The 27107-nt window shown below is 44.2% G+C and overlaps 2 protein-coding genes across 3 annotated transcripts in view; one reads left to right on the top strand and one right to left on the bottom strand.

Moving 5' to 3' along the window:
- The window catches only part of MMS22L (MMS22 like, DNA repair protein), a 147899-nt gene extending 128410 nt beyond the window's left edge, over positions 1-19489 (top strand). The window contains exons 21-24 of the mRNA XM_075862188.1: positions 294-460; positions 1394-1490; positions 10926-11093; positions 17960-19489. Coding sequence (XP_075718303.1) covers positions 294-460; positions 1394-1490; positions 10926-11093; positions 17960-18041 — 514 coding nt within the window. The 3' untranslated portion in view covers positions 18042-19489. The remainder of the gene's footprint in view (positions 1-293; positions 461-1393; positions 1491-10925; positions 11094-17959) is intronic.
- Positions 18308-27107, bottom strand: part of KLHL32 (kelch like family member 32) — a 252386-nt gene continuing 243586 nt past the window's right edge. The window contains exon 5 of one of the 2 annotated variants that reach the window (XM_075862187.1): positions 18308-19583. In XM_075862187.1, coding sequence (XP_075718302.1) covers positions 19422-19583 — 162 coding nt within the window. In that variant the 3' untranslated portion in view covers positions 18308-19421. The remainder of the gene's footprint in view (positions 19584-27107) is intronic. The other variant, XM_075862185.1, reaches the window with a different exon arrangement.

Genomic DNA, 27107 nt, shown 5'->3' with positions numbered 1-27107 from the left:
AATAACATTATATACTGCCACCGTCACCGCCTCTTTTTTGGACATGTCTAACTTTTCCGTTTGTGACCAATTAAGGCATGGCCTTCAAGTTGTATTCTCAATAAGTCATGCGCTTTGTTGGGTAATACAGCCCACGTATACTTCCTTTTTAATGACATTAAGAAATAAGACTTCTATCAACAAATGTATTGACTTTTATTATATGTTGTAATAAAAAAAAGCTATATCACATAAATTCCTAAAACATTTTTACACTTTTATGTTTTTTCTCTTATGGTTACCTTTTGATTTAGAGATAACTACTTGCAGTTCAAAGGCCATTCAACACCACCTCGACTAGCCTCCATTCTGACATTCATAGTCAATGTTTTCCAGAGAAGCAAGACCATTGATGTTGCAGATTCTGATTCTCTCCTCCCATCCATTCTGAAGTGCGTGATATTGGTCAATGAGCCTCAGGGTAAGTTAAATAAAAATCATAGGAAAGACTCTGCGGCCTGCAGTTAAATAGATTTATTGGGATTTCAAAATTGCCGTCATCCCAGACCCCAAAAGTTTATGGACATGCGAAGAGCACATCCACTGTAAAGCATATCTTAACCTTTCAGGTAACTTTTCAGAATGAGCTGTCATATGTGTATACATGAGGAATAACACTATCTCTGACCATTGTAGAACTTGTATATGCCATTTTTTTAAATAAATTTTTTATAGCAACTTTCCCATCTACAGGCTCTATCTCTAATTCTTAGTTTTCCCTGGGCTAATGAGTTGTGCCTAATTACGATCATATCTCCTATATACTGCACACAAAGAAAAGAACACCCTCCTCCCCTATCTCTATCACATATAAATATAGATGCTGCAGGATGGATTACACCAGTAATGAGCAGTGTAGCTGTGAATCTAGCATTAGAGTGAGATATAACACTAGGAACCTCTCTCTGCTTTTGTTTCCTCCACCCCTCTCCATAGACTTCTATTGGCAGCTGTAACCCAATCCCTTAGTGAGCTGATAGTCCGTCCTGTCTTGAGGAGAAGGAAAAAGCAGTAAATTCAGTGAACAGTTAGGGGCTCATAATAAGATATATTACAAAGGTGTTTTTTTTTTATAGTCCCTTGTACTATTGATTTATGCAAAGTTCATTGAAAAGTTTAATCTATTAAGTGTGCCTTTAAACTTGTGTTATTCCTCTAATTTATTTGGTCAAATCTGAGTTTTGACCTAAATTAAAAAAATAAATAAAAAAAGGCATCATTGGTGTATCCATCCCATCATTGTAAGTTTACGTTATGATCTGTGACAATCTTGTCCTCAAATTTTAGAAGGACGTTTTAAATACTTTTGACGTTTATTTTGCTGACCTGCATAATTCATGCTTTGTTCATTCAGTGAAGAAGCTATCTACAGATGCACTACAGCACATGGTTGAAGGTTGTCAGGCTATGCCACAAGGGGATGCTGCAACACGATTCACAGCAAATTTACGGTACATTGAGTGTCACATGTAGTCCGGAACAAACGTCTAAAATATTTCTGGTTTTGTTTGTTAAAGAAATACAAAAATGCTTAATGTCTTCAGTATGGGAGATGTTTGTGAGACACTAAATTGGACAGAGGGGTTTAAGGGGGTTTACTATGACAGGATATATTATCAATTAACTTAAAGAGGACCTGTCACCTCTCTTGATATGTCGGTTTTAGTAAATGCTTGTATTCCCCATGAAATGACAATTCTAAAATACCTTTTCTTAGAACTGTGCATTGTGCCGTTCCTCTGTTGTTCCCTCTAGAAATGTATGAATACATTGACAACTGGGTGTTACCATTTTCCTTGTCAAAGGGTGTGTCCCTACACAGTCTCACTTTGTCAGCATTGATTGGACATTGTCAGTCTGTGTAGAGACACAACCCTAACTGGTAACACCCAGTTGTCCATTTACTCCTAAATTTGTAGAAGGAATAAGGCCCCATTAACACGACAGGGATACTCGGCTGTGTATTTAACGGCCGCAGTAAGAACAATAGACCCCAAATGGGGCTATTCACATACCGGGCCGACAAAAAATGGAACATGCCCTATTTTGGGCCGGCCGCACGGCTCCCATAGAACTCTATGGGGCCGTGTAAAGCATGGCTGTCAATTGGACAGCCGAGCTTTCTTCCGCTCACGCTCTCTCTACTCCTCACAGTGCGAAGTGCATGTGAGGAGGAGATTTTTTTGCTTTAGGTAGTGCCACAGCCCCCTTATAGATGGCACCCACCAGTGTGTGGCATTATCCACAATGGGCCAGTATGTGGCATTATCCACAGCGGGCCAATGTGTGGCATTATCCACAGGGGGCCGATGTGCGGCCCTATCCACAGCGGGCCAATGTGTGCGGCCCTATCCACAGCGGGCCAATGTGTGCGGCCCTATCCACAGCGGGCCAATGTGTGCGGCCCTATCCACAGCGGGCCAATGTGTGCGGCCCTATCCACAGCGGGCCAATGTGTGCGGCCCTATCCACAGCGGGCCAATGTGTGCGGCCCTATCCACAGCGGGCCAATGTGTGCGGCCCTATCCACAGCGGGCCAATGTGTGCGGCCCTATCCACAGCGGGCCAATGTGTGCGGCCCTATCCACAGCGGGCCAATGTGTGCGGCCCTATCCACAGCGGGCCAATGTGTGCGGCCCTATCCACAGCGGGCCAATGTGTGCGGCCCTATATAGACAAATCAAATTCATCCGTTTTTAAAACGGGTCAAAATCGCCCATTAAAAACTGAAACACGGAACAGATGCAAAACTGACGTTTTTATCGGTCAACACTCGGACGCTGTCCTGTGAATAGAGCCCTAGGCCCTATTCACACGACAGGGATTCTCGGCTGTTCTCTGAACTGCCGTCACACGGTCGCAGTAGGAACAATAGACCCCAAAATGCGGCTCTTCGCATGGCCGATTTTTCACATACCAGGCCGACAAAAAATGGAACATGTCCTATTTTGGGCCAGCCGCACGGCTCCCATAAGTCTATGGGGTCGTGTAAAGCAAAGTTGTCACTCGGATGTGATCCGAGTGACGGCCGTGCATTCTGCCCCTCGCTTGCTCTCTTCTCCTCCTCCTCACAGTGCGTTGTGCATGTGAGGAGGAGGGTATTTTGTTGCTCCCTGTAGGAGCTGAATCCCTAATCCCCGGCCGAAGCTGTGGCCGGGGATTCCGCTCCAAGAAAAGTCCCTGACGTCACTGTCCATATATGGCTATGTACAAGGGGGCTGTGTGGCATTACCTACAGGGGGGCTGTGTGGCATTACCTAGAAGGGGGTCCGTGTGGCACTATTTACAGAGGGCAGTGTGTGTCATTCTCTACAGAGGGATGGGTGTGGCATTATCTATAGAGCGACGTGTGTGGCAGAAAATGTACAAATGAAATTCACTCTGTAGAAGACAGCCCCCCCCTGTAGGTGATGCCAGACAGCCCCCCCCTGTAGGTGATGCCAGACAGCCCCCCCCTGTAGGTGATGCCAGACAGCCCCCCCCTGTAGGTGATGCCAGACAGCCCCCCCCTGTAGGTGATGCCAGACAGCCCCCCCCTGTAGGTGATGCCAGACAGCCCCCCCCTGTAGGTGATGCCAGACAGCCCCCCCCTGTAGGTGATGCCAGACAGCCCCCCCCCTGTAGGTGATGCCAGACAGCCCCCCCCTGTAGGTGATGCCAGACAGCCCCCCCCTGTAGGTGATGCCAGACAGCCCCCCCCTGTAGGTGATGCCAGACAGCCCCCCCTGTAGGTGATGCAGACAGCCCCCCCCTGTAGGTGATGCCAGACAGCCCCCCCCTGTAGGTGATGCCAGACAGCCCCCCCCTGTAGGTGATGCCAGACAGCCCCCCCCCCTGTAGGTGATGCCAGACAGCCCCCCCCTGTAGGTGATGCCAGACAGCCCCCCCTGTAGGTGATGCCAGACAGCCCCCCCCTGTAGGTGATGCCAGACAGCCCCCCCCTGTAGGTGATGCCAGACAGCCCCCCCCTGTAGGTGATGCCAGACAGCCCCCCCCTGTAGGTGATGCCAGACAGCCCCCCCTGTAGGTGATGCCAGACAGCCCCCCCCCCTGTAGGTGATGCCAGACAGCCCCCCCCTGTAGGTGATGCCAGACAGCCCCCCCCTGTAGGTGATGCCAGACAGCCCCCCCCTGTAGGTGATGCCAGACAGCCCCCCCCTGTAGGTGATGCCAGACAGCCCCCCCCTGTAGGTGATGCCAGACAGCCCCCCCCTGTAGGTGATGCCAGACAGCCCCCCCCTGTAGGTGATGCCAGACAGCCCCCCCCTGTAGGTGATGCCAGACAGCCCCCCCTGTAGGTGATGCCAGACAGCCCCCCCTGTAGGTGATGCCAGACAGCCCCCCCCTGTAGGTGATGCCAGACAGCCCCCCCCTGTAGGTGATGCCAGACAGCCCCCCCTGTAGGTGATGCCAGACAGCCCCCCCCTGTAGGTGATGCCAGACAGCCCCCCCCTGTAGGTGATGCCAGACAGCCCCCCCCTGTAGGTGATGCCAGACAGCCCCCCCCTGTAGGTGATGCCAGACAGCCCCCCCCTGTAGTTGATGCCAGACAGCCCCCCCCTGTAGGTGATGCCAGACAGCCCCCCCCTGTAGGTGATGCCAGACAGCCCCCCCCCCTGTGGGTGATGCCAGACAGCCCCCCCCCCCTGTGGGTGATGCCAGACAGCCCCCCCCCCCTGTGGGTGATGCCAGACAGCCCCCCCCCCCTGTGGGTGATGCCAGACAGCCCCCCCCCCCCTGTGGGTGATGCCAGACAGCCCCCCCCCCTGTGGGTGATGCCAGACAGCCCCCCCCCCCTGTGGGTGATGCCAGACAGCCCCCCCCCCCTGTGGGTGATGCCAGACAGCCCCCCCCCCCTGTGGGTGATGCCAGACAGCCCCCCCCCCTGTGGGTGATGCCAGACAGCCCCCCCCCCTGTGGGTGATGCCAGACAGCCCCCCCCCCCTGTGGGTGATGCCAGACAGCCCCCCCCCCTGTGGGTGATGCCAGACAGCCCCCCCCCCTGTGGTGATGCCAGACAGCCACCCCCCCTGTGGGTGATGCCAGACAGCCCCCCCCCCTGTGGGTGATGCCAGACAGCCCCCCCCCCCTGTGGGTGATGCCAGACAGCCCCCCCCCCCCTGTAGGTGATGCCAGACAGCCCCCTTTTACGTAGCACCCCTCCCCCCCTCACCTATAGATGGCACCACCCTACCTTCCTGTACATAGCGCCACTGTAAGGGGCCGTTCCAGGAGAAGTCTGACTTCAATGTCCATATATGGACATTGAAGTCAGGGACTTCTCCTGGATCTGAATCACTGGCCACAGCGCCGGGGATTCTGCTTCAGAAGTCACTGTGTCCATATATGGACAGTGAAGTCAGGTACTTCTCCTGGAGCGGAAACGCCGGGCATTCAGTTTCAGGAGTAGGGGACCACGCCGGAAGTCTCTGACTTGACTGTCCATATAAAGACAGTGAAGTTAGGGACTTCTCCTGGAGTGGAATCCCTAGCCACCGCTTCGGCAAAGCTGTGGCCCGGGATTGGGGATTCCGCTCCTACACGGAGCAAAAAAATACCCACCTCCTAGCATGCTCTTCACACCATGAGGAGAAGAGCGCGAACGAGCGGCAGAAAGCACGGCCGTCATTCGGATCACATCCGAGTGATAGCCGTACTTTACACAACCCCATAGTCTTCTATGGGGGCCGGGAGAACGGCTGAAAATAGGGCATTCTCCATATTTTAAATCGGCCGTGTGAATAGCCCCATTTGGGGGTCTATTATTCCAACTGCGGCCGTTCAAAAAACTGCCGTCACACGTCTGGGAATCCCTATCATGTGAATAGGGCCTTAGAGGGGAATGGCACAACATAGAGTTCTAAGAAAAGCTGCTCCAGAATTGTTTAATGAAGAATACAAGTATTTACTAAAATAGACATGTCAGGAGTAGTGAAAGGGCCACTTGAAATAGCACTGAGCTGTAGTAATAAAGGGGGCCACCAAATTTGCTGATCTATGGGGGTCCCAGGGGCTGGACCCCCACCGATCATATATTGATGCCATCGCGATTTAAGTCCTGGACAACCCTTTACAATTTGTAGCACACAGCCATTTAGGAGAAAACAAGTCAACCTGTCACTATAACAGACCTATTATAATATAAATATGTGTATTCTAGTGAGTACAATTACACCCCCAAAGTGCCAAACAGGAGGGCTGAAAATAAAGCAGTCCTTGATTTTGTGGTGCCACGTGATTTATCACAGGACCTCTCTAAGCCAGACATGATGCCGCTTGTGACTCCTGATTCTGAGGAGTCCTGGAGTTTTGTTTAGTATATATAATCCCACTCATTAGTGGGACTCCATTATGGCAACAAAGTGATGTTCTAATTTACAGCGGCCTGTGATTAAAGGCGCAGCAAATAATGGTGCCTAAAATGTATTTACTGCTTCGTTTTGATATACTGTGGCTGTACAGAAAGTGAAACCTAAATTGTGTAAGTTTCGGTAAAGGCATGGTTTGTTCCATTTGGTTAGCATGCCTAGATATCACTACGCATTATATTTGAACAATCAGTCTAGCTATAACTATCTTTAACCCCTTCCCGCCGGATCACGTATATTAACGTCAATAAAAACAGTGTCTTACCGCATTTTGACGTTACTGTACGTCATGGAGATTAAGCTGGCTCAGGAGCTGAGCCAGCGACATCACCGCCGGGTGACAGCTGTATGTTACAGCTGGCACCCTGAGGTATCGGCCAGGACCGGAGCTAGCCTCACATGCTGCGTTGAATAGAGATCGCAGCATGTGAGGAGTTTATAGCCACCGGCACCCCAGCAACGTGATCGCTGGGTTGCCGGTGGCTGCAAAGGCGATCGGAGGGCTAATGCTTACCTCCTGATCAGCCTGTAACGGAATCCTCCTATGCCCGTCGTCGGCGGGGCCCAGGAGGCTTTCGGTACCATCGGCAAGATGGCGCCGGCTCAGAAGCTGAGCCGGCGTCATCAGCAGTGGGTGTCCGCTGTATGTTACAGCGGACACCCCGATCTATCGCCAGGAACCGGAGCTAGCTCCGATTCCTGGCATTAACCCCTTCGATGCAGCGATCCATTGTGATCGCTGCATCCTAGAGGTTTGTAGAAAATCGGCAGCCTTGCCATGCGATGGCAAGGCCTGGCGACTGTTACTATGGCAACAGGAGCCCTAACAATGGACTCCTGTCTGCCATTACGTAAGCTGATTAGGCCCCGCCCAGAGGCGGAGACTGATCGGCTTGCTGGTCAGTGAACAACCGACCGTTCCAATACATTGCACTACATAGGTAGTGCAATGTATTAGAACATCAAACAAACAGTTGGATCTTCAAGTCCCCTAGTGGGACTAAAGAAAAGTGTAAAAAAAAAGTGTAAAAAAAGTAAAAATAAAAGTTGTAAATCATACAATAAAAGTTTCAAATAATAACACAAAACACAATCGCCCTTTTTCACTTATCAAGTCATTTATTATAGAAAAAAATAATAAAGCCATACATATTTGGTATCGCAGCGACCGTAACGACCTGAACTATAAAAATATTATGTTATTTATCCAGCGCAGTGAACGGCGTAAAAAAAAACCCTCAAAAACACTGCCATAATTACTGTTTTTTTTGGTCACGGTCTTCCAAAAATTGGTCACGGTCTTCCAAAAATTGAAATTTAAAAGTTATGGCTCTCACAACTTGGCGACAGAAAAAATACATTCTCTTTCCAAAAGTAATTTTATTGTGCAAAAAGTTATAAAAAAGTTCTATAAATTTGGTATCGCCGGAATCGTACTGACCCGCAGAATGAAGGTAACATGTAGTTTATAACGCATGTTAAACGCTGTATAAAAAAAAAACAACTAAAAAAACTATGGCAGAATTTCTTTTTTTTTTTGTCACCTTGCCTCCCAAAAAAAGGATAACAAGTGATCAAAAAGTTGATTGTACCCCAATATGTACCAATAAAAGCTAAAGCTCGTCCCGTAAAAAAAGAGCCCTCATACCACTACGTCTATGAAAAAATAAAATAAGTTAAGGCTCCAATAAGTCAGGAAAGAAAAAAGAAAATTATCCAGTTGTGAAGGCCCGAGGGGGAAAGTTTCTTCTGTTTCAAAAGGCGATGTATCAAGGCACTAAATTAGGGAACCAGGAAGGGAGGGCCCAACCATATCCGCTGGAAGCGACGGTGCCCGTATTATACCAGGACAACGCTTTCCCGGCAAAATTCCCCAAACTGCAAAGGTGCGGAGTGTGGACCAAAAGGGGGATAAGGAAGGACGCCAGTTATCAGTGCGACACCGGCCTGTGCAGAAAGGATTGATCACAGCGTAACACACATCTATGGATTATTTTATTATTTTTTTACCTTATTATTATACCACCTGACTATGCCCCTGATGTACTCTGCCCAGCTCACTATGCCCCACATTATAAACGGAAACAACAGTAATACTCCAAACAAAACTATTACCAAGCAAATTCCACGCTCCAAAACCCAAATGGCGCTCCCACCCATCTGAGCCCTACAGTGTGCCCAAACAGCAGTTTCCTTCCACATATATGGCATCACCATACCCGGGAGAACCCTTTTAACAATTTTTGGGTGTGTGTCCCCAGTGGCACAAGCTGGGCACGACATATTTGACACTGAATTGGCATATCTAGGGAAAAATTTTAATTTGTACCTTCCGCAGCGCAATCATTTATGGAAAAGACACGTGGGGTGAAAATGCTCACTACACCCCTTAATAAATGCCTTGAGGGGTGTAGTTTCCAAAATGGGGTCACTTCTCAGGGGTTTCTTTTATTATTTCACATCAAAGCCTCTGCAATTGCGAACCAATACTTTATATGTCGCCAAATTAGGCCTCAATTTTACATGGTACTCTTTCACTCCTGAGCCCTGTCGATGTCCAGGCAAAAGATTAGGGCCACATGTAGGGTGATTCTAAAACAGGGAAACACCGCATAATAATTAGAGGGCTGTCTTGTTATGGTGGCACAAGCCGGGCACCACATATTGGCGTATCTAAGGAAAAATTCCCATTTTCATTCTCCCACATCGTGTGCACACGAATTTCTGCAAAACACCTGTGGTGTTAACATGCTCACTACACCCCTAGGTGAATACCTTGAGGGTGTTGTTTCCAAAATGGGGTCACTTCTGGGGGGGATCCACTGTTTTGGTCCCACAGGGACTTTGCAAATGCGACATAGCGCCCAGAAACCAAATGCAGCAAAATCTGTACACCAAAAGCAAATGGCGCTCCTTCCCTTCTGAGCACTGCCGTGTGCCCAAACAGCATTTTATGACCACGTGTGGGGTATTGCCGTACTCCAGAGAAGCTGCTTTACAAACATTGGGGTTCTTTTTTTCCTTTATTTGTTGAGAAAATTAAAAATTTGGAGCTAAAGCTACGTCTCATTGAAGAAAAAGGATTTTTTTTATTTTCACTGCCCAATTCTAATAAAATCTATGAAACACCTGTGGGGGCAAAATGCTCACTACACCCCTAGATGGATTCCTCAAGGGGTGTAGTTTTCTCAATGGAGTCACTTTTTTGGCGTTTTCACTGTTTTGTCCCCTCAGGGGCTTTGCAAATGCGACATGGCCTGCGCAAACCATTCCTGCTAAATTTGAGCTCCAAAAGCCAAATAGCGCTCTTTCCCTTCTAAGCTCCGCTGTGTGTCCAAACATCCGTTTATAACCACATGTGGGGTATTGTTTTACTCGGGAGAAATTGCTTTACAAATGTTGTGGTGCTTTTTCTCCTTTAGTCCTCGTGGAAATTAGAAAAAATTAGCTAAACCTACATTATCTTTGAAAGAATGACGATTTTTATTTTCACGGCCTACTTCCAATAATTTCTGCAAAAAACCTGCAGGGTCAAAATGCTCACTATACCCCTAGATAATTTCCTCAAGGGGTGTAGTTTCCCAAATGGGGTCACTTTTGGTGGATTTCCACTGTTTTGGCACCGAAAGAGCCCTTGAAACCTGACATGGTGCCTAAAATAATTTTCTAATAAAAAGGAGGCCCAAAATCCACTATGTGCTCCTTTGCTTCTGAGGCCGGTGCTTCAGTCCATTACCGCACTAGGGCCACATGTGGGATATTTCTAAAAACTGCAGAATCTGGGCAATAAATATTGAGTTGCATTTCTCTGGTAAAAACTTCTGTGTTACAAAAAAAATAGATTAAAAATGAATTTCTGCAAAAAAAAATGAAATTTGAAAATTTCACCTCTACTTTGCTTTAATTCCTGTGAAACGTTTAAAGGGTTAAGAAACTTTCTAAATGCTGTTTTGAATACTTTGAGGGTTGAAGATTTTAAAATGGGGTGACTTTTTGGCGGTTTCTAATATATAAGGCCCTAAAAGCCGCTTCACAACTGAACTGGCCCCTGTAAAAATAGCCTTTTGAAATTTTCTTGAAAAATGTGAGAAATTGCTGCTAAAGTTCTAAGCCTTGTGATGTCATAGAAAAATAAAAGGACGTTCAAAAAACGATGCCAATCTAAAGTAGACATATGGGGGATGTTAATTAGCAACAATTTTGTGTGGTATAACGGCCTGTCTTACAAGCAGATACATTTACATTTAGAAAAATGCTAATTTTTGCAATTTTTCACAAAATTTTGGTGTTTTTCACTGGTAAATATTGAATTTATCGAGCAAATTTTTCCACTATCATAAAGTCCAATGTGTCACGAGAAAACAATCTCAGAATCTCTTTGATAGGTAAAAGCGTTCCGGAGTTACCACATAAAGTGAAATATGTCAGATTTGAAAAAATGGGTCTGGTCCTGAAGGCCAAAATGAGCTTGGTCCTGAAGGGGTTAAAGATTCTTCTGTTTTTTTTTTTTACCTGCAGGCAGTTTATTCAGGACAACATTGTGATGTATGACCACCAAATATTTTCCATTTTGGAGACCCTCGCTGTTTTAGACCAATCACTTGTTGGCAGTCTGATTCCCACCATTACTCAAAGCCTTAAAGAGTCGGAGCACAAACGTGGTCTTGGACGGAATGCTTCATCCAGGTAAGGTTGCATTTTGTTTTTCTCTTTAAAAGTTGGCTTCAGGTTATGTGGTGTGAAACTCACTGCACAACGCTTTCTAAGCTACTTCCTTAGATAGTTGTTAAACAGGGCATGAGGCTTCCTTTAAAAAAGTTTTGTGACATAACAGTAGTTGTTCCTTCTGTATGCGAGACAGGAACTCACGATGGACAAGGCTCTTGTACTGTATTTCCACAGTATTGAGGCAGATATTTAATATTAACAGAGCTTTATCTCAAAGTGTATATTAATCTTTGAACATCATATGATCAGTACAAGTTAAAATAATACATTTGCATAGTTACTTTACAGATCATGAGTATCAACGTTTTCTAGCATAATCTTATCTAGAGCTGAATTTAAAATGCTGCAGAGTTTGAATGTCCCAGCATCCCTGCCTCTCTAGTGTGTGTACAAAGCTTTCTTTAGTAATTTGCCTTCTGGGAAGTGTAGTCTTTACACAATGCATGGTCACGGATTCTGGCATTTTTGCTGGACCAAAGAGCATGCATCACTATTTTGTCTGGCAAAATAACAGAAATCCACTGGAACCACTAATGTCAATGGGTTCCATCGGCCATCGTTAGTTTCACCAATGGAACAAGCGCTTCCGTTTTCCCGTTATTCTGTTCCTCTGATGGAACAAAATATTCGAAATTGTAGCACAGATCTGAACCGAGCCTAACTCTCTGGAATATAATGCAGTAGAGCACATTCAAGTATAGGAGCTCCGTTAAGGCCCCCTTCACATTTGTGTTTTTGCCTTCCTAAGGACGTATACCTTTTGACAGAAGGCCAAAACATATTCCACTGTATGGCATATAGTGGGATACGTCACATAGGGACAGGGACTGGATCTGGGGAAACTCTTGAAGTAATGTTGGGCTTACGATGCCATAGTCCCCGGATAGAGCGTCGGCAACGCTCTGGTCGGAGACTCTGGCACTGGTGTAGCCCGTGTTGTCAGGAACTTCCCCAAGGCCAAAGTTACGTGGATATAGCTCTTCCGATGCTCTTCCTGGGGACTCATACTTCAGGGAAGCTTCCGACAGCACTATCCATATGTGGACAGTGATGTCAGGGGCTACCCAATGCCAACCTGTGATGGATGCCATACAGTGACATCTGTCACCCATAGGGTCCCATGTTTAAAAATAATAATAATTTATACTGTGCGGTATACTTTTTTTGTGGGATCCTTAAGGATGGAATAGCATAGTCTGCTAAGCAATTCCATGCTTGGTGGGGGGGGGGGGGTATACCAACATATATCAGCCCGACAGAGACCAAAAAGGGCACTCATTTGGTCTCAGTCGTGCTAATGGAGCCCTGTAAACAGGTTTATCGTGTACGTCGGGTGCTTTTCCGATGTACATGATAAACGTAGGGTACTAACAAGTACAGCAATACAGATTCTTATTTCTGATATTTAAGGATTCTATAGTGACGGGTTCTGATCCACAGGTCTGGCACATATCAAATGTGGTACTAATATTGAAAAAGGAATACAAAAATAAAAAGCAAGCCCGGAAACTATAGGCCTGTACGTTTAACCTCCTATTGTGGGTACAATTTTGGACGGTAATAGATGCTATCCTGTAAGATCTCATAGAGAATAAAGATATAACTCCATATCCGCATGCGTTTATGAGGAATCTGTCCTGTCAAACTAATCTGATCAGCTTCTATGAGGAGATAAGTTTTACACTGGACAGAGGTGAGTCATTATATATCTTGATTTTTCCTAAGCATTTGATACTGTACCACATTAAAGGTTGGTACATAAAATGAGAATGCTGGGACTGGAGAAAATGTGTGTAAGGCCCCATGCACACGAACGTGCTTTTGCGGACGTAATTCCCCCGAAAATCCACGGGAGAATTGCGGCCTCATTCATTTCTATGGGGCCATGCACACGACCGTAGTTTTTACGGTCCATGCATGGCCTGGGAGCACGCACCGCAGAAAGAACGGACCTGTCTTATTACGGCCGTGTTCTGTAGTCCGGGCTCATTGAAAATAATGGCCGCGGCCATGTGCATGTTCCGTGATTTGCTGTGCGGCTCGCGGCTGACAGTCGTGTGCATGAGGCCTTAGTCGGTAAGTAACTTTCTCTGTGATAAATACCATAGGGTGGTTGTTAATACTAATGGAGTACTATCCTTTTCTCTTTAATATATTAATGACCTTGTAGTATTTGCGCAAAATGTCATAATAAACTGTGAAGGAATTAACACAAAAGAGGACAGTTTTCTGTTACAAATGGATCTGGAGGGTTGGGCACAGAAGTAGCAAATGAGGTTTAAGGCCTGATTTACACGAGTGTGTGCGTTTTTGCGCACGCAAAAAACGTAGCGTTTTGCGTGCGCAAAAGGCACTTAACTACTCCGTGTGTCATCAGTGTATGATGCGCGGCTGCGTGATTTTCGCGCAGCCGCCATCATTATGACACTCCGTTTGGATGTTTGTAAACAGAAAAGCGTGATGTGTGAACAGCGCACAAAGAAAGGATATGACGTGAGTTTTACGCACTCGCGCTGCGTAAAATTCACGCACTGTCTGCACTGCCCCATAGAGTAATATAGGTGCGTACGACACGCGTGAAAAGCACGCGCGTCGCACGCACATATATTACGCTCGTGTAAATGATGCCTTACACTGATAAATTTAAGCCTATTTACTTGGGAAGGGAAGATACATGTCACCATTACATCCTAAATGGGAAAATACTGGGTGAAACAGACGGGGAAAAGTATTCAGGAATTTTAGTTGACAATAAACTTCACTGTAAAAACCAGTATCGGGCAAATAAGATCATGAGGTGCATAGCTGCAAATGCTGAGAACATATTTCTACTATTTTTATGAATCGCTAGTCAGACTGCACGTGGAATATTGTGTACATTTTGCGCACCAGTGCACAAGAAAGAGAGCTATAGCAGTGTTAAAGGCATGCCAATAAAGTAATACATGGAATAGGTGGACTACAGTACTCAGAAACATTATCAAAATTAGGGCAATAGTAGTGTATAGTGAAGGTATATCCAGCACTCAAAATAAAAGTTGTAAGGTTTATTTGGTCATATTTAAAACAAAGAAGTTAAAACAAAAAATCCCGGGACCACGTTAGCCCCAAATGGGGCTATTCACACGACTGATTTTTTGGGGACATGCCCTATTTTCGGCTTTTCGCCCGGCTCCCGAAGAAGTCTATGAGGCCGGGTAACACGGTCATCACTGGAATGAGTTCCGAGTGACGGCTGTGTCTGCCGTCGCTCGCTCTCTCCTCCTCCTCACAGTGCGAAGTGCATGTGAGGGGGAGGATGAGGGTATTTTTTTGCTCCCTGTAGGAGCGGAATACCCAATCTCCGGCCACAGCGTTGGGGATTCCGCTCCAGGAGAAGTCCCTGACTTCACTGTCCATATATGGACACCGTGACGTCAGGGACTTCTAAAGCGGAATCCCCGGCGCTGTGGCCGGTGTTTCCGCTCCAGGAGAAGTCCCTGACTTCACTGTACATATATGGACATTGAAGTCAGGGACTTCTCCTAGAACGGTGGCGCTATCTACAGAAAGTTAGGGGGGGTGCCATCTATGGGGGGTGCTGTGGGGGCTGTGTGGCACTACCTATGGGGGGGTTGTGTGGCACTACCTACGGGGGGCTGTGTGGCACTACCAACGGGGGCTGTTTGGCATTACCTCCGGGGGTGCTCCGTGGCATTACCTCCGGGGGTGCTCCGTGGCATTACCTCTGGGGGTGCTCTGTGGCATTACCTACAGGGGGGCTATGTGGCACTACAAGGGGGGCTTTGAGGCACTACCTAGAGGGGGGGCTATGGCAGTATCTACAGAGGGAAGTTTGTGGCAAAAAATGTACAAATTAAATTCATCCGTTTTTAAAACGGACAGGGAAAAAAACTGATGCAAAAAGGGTCAAAATCCGCCGTTAAAAATGGAAACACGGCCCGGAACGGATGAAAAACGGACCAAAACTGAGTTTTTTGCAGGAGTAAAATCTGCCTTAAAATTCTGTTTGGAATTTTGAGGCAGATTTTACTCTGCCTGTATGCTGATTTTCGCAGTGTTTTTCGCCTGCGGCCATTGAGCACCGCGGGCATAAATCGCAGCGAAATACGCTTTCTCTGCCTCCCATTGATGTCAATGGGAGGTCAGAGGCGTAAAGGCCGAAGTTGGGACATGTCCGGCTCGTGGGAAAAAAAAAACACCTCCGCCTCCCATTGAAATCAATTGGATGCTTTTTTGGCACATTTTCCGACGCCGTTTCCGCGTAAAAAAAAAACTCGTCAAACTCTGTGTGAACTCCCCCTAAGAGGATTCTTTAGGCTGGATTCACACGAGCGTGTTCAGTCCGTGATATACTGTCCGCAGGTCGGCAGCATTTCCCAGACCGAACACACTGCAGGGAGCTGGGCTCTTATCGTCATAGTTATGTATGACGCTAGAAGTCACTGCCTCGCTGCGGGAAAACTGTCCCATACTGAAAACATGTTTTCAGTACGGGACAGTAGTTCCGTGGAGAGGCAGTGACTTCTAGCGTCATAGATAACGATGATGCTAGGAGCCCAGCTCCCTGCAGTGTGTTCGGTCCGGGAAATGCTGCTGACCTGCGGACCGTATATCACGGACTGAACACGCTCGTGTGAATCCGGCCTTACTGTAAGAGCAGTGATGCTAAGGAACTCTCTGCCCGAGGAAGTTGTTATGGTCAATTCATTGAAAGAGTTGAAGAGGGGTCTGGAAGTCCTTCTTGAGTGCAATATTACAATGTTTGGGGACTAGATTACTGTAAATTAGTTGGTTACGCAGGAATTCTGTTTGCCAGATTTGGAGTCGGGAAGGATTTTTTTCTTCCCCTATGATAAGGAAAATTAGCTTTTTCCTCTGGATCAACATTGCAGGAGAATGGGCAGAACTGGATAAACATGTTTTTTCCTTTTAGCCTTACAAACTCAAAATATTTTGCTTATTTTAACATAGTAACGTAAAGTTGATTAAACCGAAAAATCGTCGTTCAATGGTGATGGTTAAATTATAACCAAAGTACATAGGAAAATTGTACACTGTGTTAGGGCAGATTCAGACGAACGTTGCGTTTTTGCGCGCGCAAAAAACGCGGCGTTTTGCGCGCGCAAAAACCACTTGACAGCTGCGTGTGTCATCCGTGTATGATGCGTGGCTGCGTGATTTTCGCGCAGCCGCCATCATAGAGATGAGTCTAGTCGACGTCAGTCACTGTCCAGGGTGCTGAAAGAGTTAACTGATCGGCAGTAACTCTTTCAGCACCCTCGACAGTGAATGCCGATCACAATATCGAGAAACCTGTTAAAAAAAAAAAAGAAAAAGTTCGTACTTACCGAGAACTTCCCGGCCGTTGCCTTGGTGACGCGCCTCTCGACATCTGGCCCCACCTCCCTGGATTACGCGGCAGTCCATGTGACCGCTGCAGCCTGTGATTGGCTGCAGCCTGTGCTTGGCTTGTGATTGGCTGCAGCTGTCACTTGGACTGAATTGTCATCCCGGGAGGTCAGACTGGAGGAAGAAGCCGGGAGTTATCGGTAAGTCAGAATTTCTTTTTTTTTTTACACGTTCATGTATATTGGGATCGGAAGTCACTGTCCAGGGTGCTGAAACAGTTTAACTCTTTTAGCACCCTGGACAGTGACTATCTCCTGACGTCGCGTACCGGAAATTTTTTTGCCGAGTTCGGCCGAACGCGGTGAAGTTCGGTTCGGTTGTCCGGGTTCGCTCATCTCAAAGACACTCCGTTTGGATGTTTGGAAATAGAAAAGCACGTGGTGCTTTTCTGTTTACATTCATCCTTTTGACAGCTGGTGCGCTGTTTCAGTCGGTTCGCACGGAAGTGCTTCCGTGCGACCTGCGTGGTTTTCACACACCCATTGACTTCAATGGGTGCGTGATGCGCGAAATACGCGGAGATATTGAGCATGTCGCGCTTTTTGCGCAGCGGACAAACGCTGCGCAAAAAGCACGGACTGTCTGTACTGCCCCATAGACTTGTATTGGTCTGTGCGTGGCGCGTGAAAACCACGCGGCCCGCACGGACCCAATACACGTTCGTGTGAATCCCCCCCTTAAGGAAAATATCTTCCTGCCTATTTTATCTCCAGTATCTAGTAAGTTGAATAGTTTTCCTTGTATCTGCCAGAATAGTCTGTCGAACTAAGGCCTTGGTCACAAGAGTGCTATTTTTGTTCCTCCTTTTCAAGCTAAAATTTAGATAGGGTCCAAAAAAGGCTGTGTCTTCCCTTTTATTAATTTCATCTGTTTAAGATCTTCTCCTAGTTTAGGCTAAAAAGATTGCAAAACTGTCAAGTACTACCACGGATATCCGTACTAGACAGGGGTGAATAACGCTAGGCATTAAAGAAAATGACCCTGTCATGTCTACTGACATCTGAGCGAAGTCGGTAAATAAACCAGAAGGCTATAGCCATTTCACGTGGCAACAAGCAGTTTGGATAACTAAGGGCTTATTTGGGGCAAAGGTATGGAGAGAGACAGCCAGTGGTCGTGTCCACATAGTATCCGTTTATCATGGAACTCCTCTCTGACATCTAGCTTCTGGGTGTGGTGTACGTAATACTTTGATTTAGATGCAGGAAACCTCCAATAGAACTTTTGCCAATGGTTGTAAGTCATACTGTAGGTTAAAGGGCAGAACATTGCAGACAAATGTTGTACATACAACCAATTAAACATCAGCTTAAATAAATGGGGGAAAAAAACTGCTTTCTTCTTTCATGCCAACCTTTTGTTTGTCAGAAAGTTATTTCTGCTTTTAACCCATTTTTTTTGCACTTCCGTAGGGAGGCTTACAGAAGATTGCTGTCACACTTGGGTGAACATGGACAAGATGAGCTAAAGACACTAGAAAATGAAAGCTGTTAGCCTTCTAGGAATGCCCACATCACCGCTATAACCAAACTCACTTTCAGCAAAAGTTGCATCCCTGAAATTGTCTGAATCGACCAGTATTTGTTCACGGCAGAAGGAAAATATCGCTTATAATTTGGAACATGGTCCCTGATAATGTGATCCATTCCATGTCCGCATTGTACTAAACATCACATTTTCATCCTAGTTTTGTGTAAATCTTGTAAATATGCCTCCACAAATTGTGCTCACAGTATTTTTTTTACACGATCACAATGATGTACTTTCATACTGTGCTCGACTATTATACAATGGTTGAAAACTGTAATATAAAAACACCACAAAACGCATTTTGTACAAATGTTGTATATATGTTTCTCTCTCCGCTGTTACCTTTTAAATAATGGTTTTATGCGTGATCAGTCATAAAACGTATTGGAATGCTTTGTGGTAAAGTATATTTTTGACGACTATTAAACCATTGTAGGTGCTGCTTTCTAGATGGAACAATTTTTGCTGTCATAATTCTGTTCCATGTGACACATACGTTATGGCACATTCTGCACAGACAAGACTATATATGTAGTTATAGAAATTGACCTCTGTGGAGTAGTCTGATGCGATCCTCAAGATTGATGAAATATATGCTTTATTGTTGAACAATGGTTTTTATTTCTATGCACTTAGGTGTGCTGTTCAGTCATTTATTAGCAGCAATGTTGATGGTTTGGAAATGCAATAGCTTAACAACTCTTTATCACAGTTCCTCCATCCAAACTTCTCTTCAATATGAAAGTTGTTGCAAAATTCCACTCTGTAGCTTAGAATGGAACGATATGGAAAAATACTTACACGTCTCGCGAAATAACAGTGATCTTATGTGTTTGACATTCCCTTTGCTTATCAGACATCTAATCAGTTGCATATGTTTACATTTTTGTCCTTGTGTATTGCCCTTTAAGAATTTTTTTGTTCTTAAAATAAGGTGTGTTATTGTATAGAAGCTTAGAAACGTAGTGACAACTGTGACTAGGGCGTATTGGTCTTATGATTACACATTTTCTCCAGCTTGTGGAGAAACGGGATAGTGAAAAAGTAGCATAGTCTTTGCTTCGTCACTGCTTCCTATGTGTTATAATGTTGGGAGCTCTCATTTGTAGTACTGTACAGAAGTTTTCAGGCACAAAGATTCACTGCCCTGAATGGCTTAGAATATATTTTGATGATGGCATTGGAGTGATTTGCCAACGGACATAGGATTTGCAGATATATAGCTATATATAACATAAATGAAGGGCACCAACCTTACAGGTGGTGTTTCTATTACCTAGCTATATCTTTCATCCACAAGAAAATTAGTTGTGTTCATTTCTGAATTCTTTACAAATAAATATTTCAAATTGTGCCAATTCTGTGATGTGGAACCTGCAAAGTCTGCAAATTGGGACATGTGAAGTAGGGAGCAGGCAGGAAGCATGTTGCTATCCCATTGGAGGCAAACGGTAGTGTAGGCCCATAGAACACTTCTTCTTTGCCTTCTCTGCTAACGTCCAGCACCTAGAGGTTAAGAAAAAAATGAAAGCATTTGACTGCCAACAAATCATAGTAAGTTTTTCTTTGCAAATGTATCTAGGGACAAATTATCTGGAGTGCTTGACATTATTCAGCAGGGGTAGGCAACCTTTGTTGTATGGTGTGCTGATTTAAAAAAAAATATCAATCATGATGAAGTGCCATGCAAACATGAAAGTCATATAAGACAAGTGCATAATTAAGTCTCTCGCTCTCGCTCTCTCGCCACCAAGCACACAACAGCGCTGGACTTCGTGCTCCACGTGCTGACTGGCATCGGTGCCACAGGTTGCTGACCCCTGTCATACAGTATAAACTGGGTTCCATTTTAGTCGCTCTCTTCTCTTTCCAAGAGCCATAACTTGACAAAGCCGTATGAAAGCTTTGCTTTTTTTTTGCGGGCCAGGTTGTAGTTTTTAAGGCATCATTTTATGTACAATAAAATGTACTGGGAATCTTAGAAAAATAATTTTGTGGGATGGTAAAAATTACATGTTAACTTTAATCTGCGGGTTAAAAAATTATTTGGTGTCCCCATTTGAAGCGGTGTGAGGGCTTGTAGTTTTGCGGGGCAAGCTGTAGTTTTTATTGGTATCATTTTGGGATACATACAACTTTTTTGATCACTTCTTATTCAAATATCTGTGGAAGATGAGGTGACCAACAAAAAAAACAGCAATTCTGGCATATATATATATATATATATATATATATATTAGTCCTTCTCAATGAATTAGAATATCATCAAAAAGTAAATTTATTTCAGTAATTCAATTCAAAAAGTGAAACTCATATATTTTATAGATTCATTACACACAGTGATCTATTTCAAGCATTTTTTTCTTTTAATGTTGATGATTATGGTAACCGTTAATAAAACCCCAAAATTTAGTCTCTCAGAAAATTAGAATATTATATAAGCCCAATTTCAAAAATGATTTTTAATACCGAAATGTTGTCCTACTGAAAAGTATGTACAGTATATGCAGTCAATACTTGGTCGGGGCTCCTTTTGCATGAATTACTGCATCAATGCGGCGTGGCATGGAGGCGATCAGCCTGTGGCACTGCTGAAGTGTTATGGAAGCCCAGGTTACTTTGATAGTGGCCTTCAGCTGGTCTGCATTGTTGGGTCCGGTGTCTCATCTTCCTCTTGACAATACCCCATAGATTCTCCATGGGGTTTAGGTCAGGCGAGTTTGCTGGCCAATCAAACACTGTGATACTGTGGTTATTAAACCAGGTATTGGTACTTTTGGCAGTGTGGGCAGGTGGCAAAGCCTTCTGGAAATGAAATGAAATATGAAGTATCTCCATAAAGCTTGCCAGTAGAGGGAAGCATGAAGTGCTCGAAAATTTCCTGCTAGACGCTGCGCTGACTTGATATAACGCAGTGGACCAATACTGTTGCTCAGTGGTACAAAAGTCCGGTTTTCAGATGATTTCCAAATGAAATGCAAAATTGACTTTCAAGGTCCCAGAGTCTGGAGGAAGAGTGGAGAGGCACTCCACACTGGACCGCAAGCAACTTGAATGAAGTTTCCACAGTCAGTGATGGTTTGGGGAGCCGCATCATCTGCTGGTGTTGCTCCACTGTGTTATATCAACCCTGGTTTGGAGCAATCCGGCCGTTAGACAGGGTGTCAGATGCAGATGTAATGCCCGCAGCGTGAGCCTGCTTCACACAACGCCCCACCCCTTATGACATAATATTCAGTACTTGGTCGTAAATGGGTTAACTACAGCTGCAGGCCTGAGCAATACATTTGAGTTGTTACTGTAATTGTGTATGTAATTGTGCAGTCTTTTAGGGTTACCTGTTTATTGAAGAGTGTAAAGTTGCGCTACAAATAGTCTCCGTGTCCCCAGCCTAAGTCAACATGAGTTGTAATTCTGTATTGTATATTGTACATACTACTTTTTAGTTACATGATAAATAATTGCCAATTAACCCCTCAGTGATCAGCCTATTTTAGACCCGAATGACAAGCTATTTTGTTTTATTTTTGTCTATAGTCGCATTCAAAGAGCCATAACTTTTTTGTATTTTTCGTCAACATAGCTGTATGATGACTTTTTTTTTTTTTTTGCAGGATTAGTTGTACTTTTTAATGGAACCATTTTGGGGTACATATTATTTTTTTATTAACTTTTTTTGCGGCATAATAACACGTTACTTTTATTCTATTGGTCGGTACGATTATGGTGATACCACACGTTTTTTTTTGTTCTACGACTTGCACAACAAAAACTCTTTTGAACTAAAATTATTTTATTTCTCGTTGCTTTCAAAGAGTCGTCATTTTATTTTTACTTTTCCGTCAATGTAGTGATACGTGGGCTTGTTTTATGTGGGATGAGACGTAGTTTTGACTGGTACTGTTTTGGGGTACATGAGACTTATTGATTAACTTTTATTATTCCTTTTTTCGAGGCAATGGAATTTTTTTTTTCATTTCGCTGTGTTTTGCGGGGGTTTTTACTGCGTTTAAATTACATGTTAATTTATTGTTTTGGTCATTACGGTCGTGGCTATATCATATATGTGTATTTTTATTTCTTTTTTACACTTTTAGTAAATAAAACCACTTTTTATGGAAAAAGAAAATTCTAATTAACTCTAATCTATTAATTTTTAATATTTATTACTTTTTTTTTTTATTTTAAGTCCCACTAGGGGACTTCACTATGCAATCTCTCGATCGCAGATATCATGCTTTGCGTGTAAATCTGACAGGCAATTTATTAGGATGTGGCTCTGGCATGGTCTAATAGTCATATAGCTTGGGGGCCTTTATTAGGCCCCGTGGCTACCATGACGCCCCATCGGAGGCCCACGATTGCATTTCCGGCCGCCTATGGGTAAGAGATGGAGCTCCCTCCCTCTGTAAATAATTTGAATGCAGTGGTCGCCATTGACCGCAGCATTTAACGGGTTAAATGGCCACTATCTTTGATCGCTACTTTTGGAGCAAGAGCTCGGTTATCATTAGACAGCGGAGCACCCGCTCCATGCAGGACTTAGGCCTCATGCACATGACAGTATTTTTTATCAGTAATTACGGACCCATTAATTTCTATTGGCCACGGACACCTTTCAGTATTCTTACTGATGGGTGTCGGTGATGAAAAAATTATAGAACCTAAGTCCTGCATGGAGCGGGTGCTCAGCTGTCTAATGATAACCGAGCTCTTGCTCCAACAGTAGCGATGAAATGGTGTAGTGGTAGTCACTAAGGGGTTAATGTGAAAATGTACATTCCGAATGCTACTGGACTTCTGTTACCAAAGAGCAGTTCATTGTGGAAGCTCAAACGGCAGAGTGAAGCTAAAACTCTGTCTGGACAACACGAGACTAGCAATCTTGAAAGATATATACAGTTCTGTGAAAAAGTATTTGCCCCTCACCCAATTTCTTCTATTTTTGCCAATTCGTCACATATAAGTGTTTAAAATCATCCAACTAATTTTAATATAAGATAAAGGTCACACAAAATGCAGCGGCCATTCTCCTTTAGGATTTTAAGATAAAGGTCATAATTGATGAAACCATGAATTCTGTTAAGTCGTCCAGGTCCTGCAGAAGCAAAGCAGCACCAGATCATCACAGTACCACCACCACCATGTTTGTTGGTATGATGTTCTTATAGTGGAATGCGGTGTTGGTTTTACGCCAGATGAAACGAAATACATCTCTTCCAATCAGATCCACGTTTGACCAATCAGTCCACAGTATATCATCTCAAAAGTCTAGGATGTCATCTAAACGTTTTTTAGGCAAAGATGAGACTTTGTAGTCTTTTTTTTTTGTTGTTGGTCGGCAGTGGTTTGCGCCTTCTAACTCTCCCATTGTTGCCATTTTTGCCCAGTGTCTTTCTTATTGTGGAGTCTTGAATACTGACCTTAAATGAAACCAGTGAGGATTGCAGTCCTTTAGATTTTCATCTGCGTTCTTTTCTGACCTAGAGAAGTCATCGATGTGCTCTTAGTGAAATTTTGGAAGGCCGGCCACTCCTTAAACAGTTTTGAGTCTTCCAAGTTTTCTGCATTTGTGGATAAGGGTAAGTTCACACGGCAGCGTCCTTTACGGCTGAAATTATGGAGCTGTTGTCAGGAGAAAACGGCTTCTGAATTTCAGACGTAATGGCATGTGCAGGCGTTTTTCGCTGCGTCCACTACGGACGTAATTGGAGCTGTTTTTCTATGGAGTCAATGGAAAACTGCTCCAATTACGTCCCAAGAAGTGACAGGCACTTCTGTGACACGGGCGTCTTTTGACAGCGGCGCGTAAAAAAAATGACCGTCGGCACAGAACATCGTAAAGCCCATTCAAATGAATGGTCAGATGTTTGCCGGCGCTTTGGAGCCGTATGTTCGGACGTAATTCGAGGTTAAAACGCCCGAATTACGTCCGTAAATAGGGTGTGTGAACCCAGCCTAATGGTTCTTACTGTGATTTGCTGGAGTCCCAGAGCCTTTAGTAATGGCTTTGTAACCCTTTACAGACTGGTAGATTTCAACAACTTTTGTTTCACATGTGTATTTGAGTCTCTATAGAACGTACATCATGTGCTGCTTTTTGAGATCTTCTAGCCTGCATTAGGGCGGATTTACACGAACGTGTAATACGTCCGTGCAACGCGCTTGTTTTTCACGCGTGTCGCACGGACCTATGCTAGTCTATGGGGCAGTGCAGATTGTCAGTGATTTTTGCGCAGCGTGAGTCCGCTGCATTAAACTCACAACAAGTCCTATATTTCTGCGTTTTTCGCACATCACGCAACCATTGAAGTCAATGAATGAAAATCACGCGCACCACACGGAAGTACTTCCGTGGGACGCGCAAGATTCGCGCAACAGCAGTCAAAAGTATGATTGAAAACCGAAAAGCACCACGTGCTTTTCTGTTTACAAACATCCAAATGGAGTGTCATAATGATGGCGGCTGCGTGAAAATCACGCAGCCGCACATCCTATGTGATGACACACGGAGCTGTTAAGTGCCTTTTGCGCACGCAAAACGCAGCGTTTTTTTGCATGTGCAAAATGCACACGCTCGTGTAAATCCCCCCTTACATTGGTGATATTTAAGTGATGTTTAGCTTCAACAGGTCTGGCCATAATCGTGCCTCAGTGTGGCTAGTGAAATTGCACGCAATTGTAAATTGAATTTGGTTAACTGGTTATTTAGTAGCTAAGGGTAGCATAAAAGCTGGCATTTTGTGTTTACTTGGGTTATTTTTGAAAGTATTTTGATGATCTGAAACATTAAAGTGTGATACCTTTTTGTTTTTACAATGCTGTAAAAAAATATATTAAAAAAAGTATCGATACAAAAACAGTAGCGCAAACATACTTAACTTTTTATTGATAATTCAACTGTAAAGTTTTGTTAAAAGGTGGAGTTTCACTTTAAGGGAACGTAAGAAACACTAAGGCCTTGGTCACACAGTGCAGATTTGCTGCAGATGCATTTTTAAGCCAGGAACGGAACAGAGGAAATATATAAAGAAAGGCTTTAACCCCTTAACGACCAAGGACGAAAATGTACGTCATGGTCGGCTGCTAGTTCCCGCACCATGACGTACATTTTCGTCCGCATTTCAAACTGTCACTCTGTGTAAACACAGAGTGACAGACCCGCGCTGACAGCTGTCCCCGACAGCTGAGACATCAGTCTTGCCGGACAGCGGACCATCGCCGCTGATTTCGGCAGTTAACCCCTTAAGTGCGGCGACGGATTGCCGTCGCCGCATTTAAGTGGTTTGAAGCACATCAGCAGCCCCCACGAAATGATCGTGGGGGCTACCGATGCTTGTCACGGCAATCGGAGGTCAGATAATGACCTCCGGGTTGCCATGCACGGAAGCCTCGGAGGAACAGCCTCCGGCCGTTCCTCCTCTGCTTCCTGTCAGTGTGACAGTCACGTCACAATGACAGTTAGAGTACATTACACTACGTGTGTAGTGTAATGTACTCTAGCAGCGATCAAAGCTGCAAGACTAAGTGTCCCCTAGTGGGACAAGTTAAAAAAGTAATAAAAATGTTTTAAAAAAAGTGTAAAAATAAAAGTTATAAGTTCTATAAACACTAAATGCTTTTTTTCCTATAATAAGACTTTTATTATAGAAAAAAAATGAACACGTTAAAAAAGTACACATATCTGGTATCGCCGCGTTCGTAACGAACCCAACTATAAAACTATAATTTTATTTTTCCCGCACGATGAACACCCCAAAAAAAATCAATAAAAAACTACGACAGAATCGCAATTTTTTTGGGTCACCACCGCTCCCTAAATAAAGAATAAAAAGTGATCAAAAAGTCGCATGTACCCGAAAATAGTACCAATAAAAACTTCTATCCGTCCCGCAAAAAACAAGCCCTTACACAGCTTTTTTGACTAAAAAATTATGGCTCTCAGAATATGGTGACACAGAAATTTATTTTTTTATAAATAAGTCATTTTATTGCGCAAACGCTAAAAAAAGGACCAAAACTACATACATATGGTATCGCCGTAATCGTACCAACCCGCAGAATAAATTAAAAATGTCATTTATTGCGTACGGTGAGCGCCGCAAAAAAAAAACCTAAAAAAACGGTGTCAGAATTCCTGTTTTTTGCTCAGGATTGCAAAAAAATTGAATAAAAAGTGATCAAAAAAAATCGCATGTACCCCAAAATGGTACCAATGAAAACTACAGATTGTCCCGCAACAAATAAGCCTTCACACCACTCTATTGATGGAAAAATAAAAAAGTTATGGCTCTTGGAAAGCGGGGAGTGAAAATCTAAAATATGAAAGCAAAAAATGGATCAGTCCTGAAAGGGTTAATTCATTTCTAATGAAAAAACGTATGACAACATGTTGGGTATTTCCGTACTCGGGAGAAATTGCTTTATAAAAAAATGGTTGTTTTTTTCCTCCTTTATCCCTTGTGAAAATGAGAAAATGCAACATTTTAGTGGAAAAAATTTTGATATTAATTTTCGCGCCCTAATTCTAATAAACTCTGCAAAAGACCCGTGGGGTCTAAATGCTCACTATACCCCTAGAAAAATTCCTTGACGGTTTTTCCAAAATGGGGTCACTTTTGGTGGGTTTCCACTGTTTTGGTCCCTCCAGTGCATTGCAAATGCGACATGGCACCGAAAACCATTCCAGCAAAATCATAAATCCAAATGGCGCTCCTTCCATTCTGAGCCCTGCTGTGGGTCCAAACAGCAGTTTATTACCACATATGGGGTATTGTCGTAATCGGGAGACATTGTTTTACAAATGTTGGGGTGCATTTTCTTCGTTATTCCTTGTAAATAATAAAAATTTCTATGTTGTTTCAGAAAAAAAGTACATTTTAATTCTTACAGACTAATTTCAATATATTTAGCGAAAAACCTGTGTGGTCAAAATGCTAACTATACCCCTAGATAAATACCTTAAGGGGTCTAGTTTTCGAAATGGGGTCGTTTATGGGGAGTTTCTATCATTCTGGCAGCTCAAAGCCT

This window comes from Rhinoderma darwinii, chromosome 4, assembly GCF_050947455.1.
Source record: "Rhinoderma darwinii isolate aRhiDar2 chromosome 4, aRhiDar2.hap1, whole genome shotgun sequence".
NCBI classification, from domain to species: domain Eukaryota; kingdom Metazoa; phylum Chordata; class Amphibia; order Anura; family Rhinodermatidae; genus Rhinoderma; species Rhinoderma darwinii.
The sequence above is the reverse complement of the archived record's forward strand: the minus strand, read 5'-3'. Positions and strand labels throughout refer to the sequence as shown.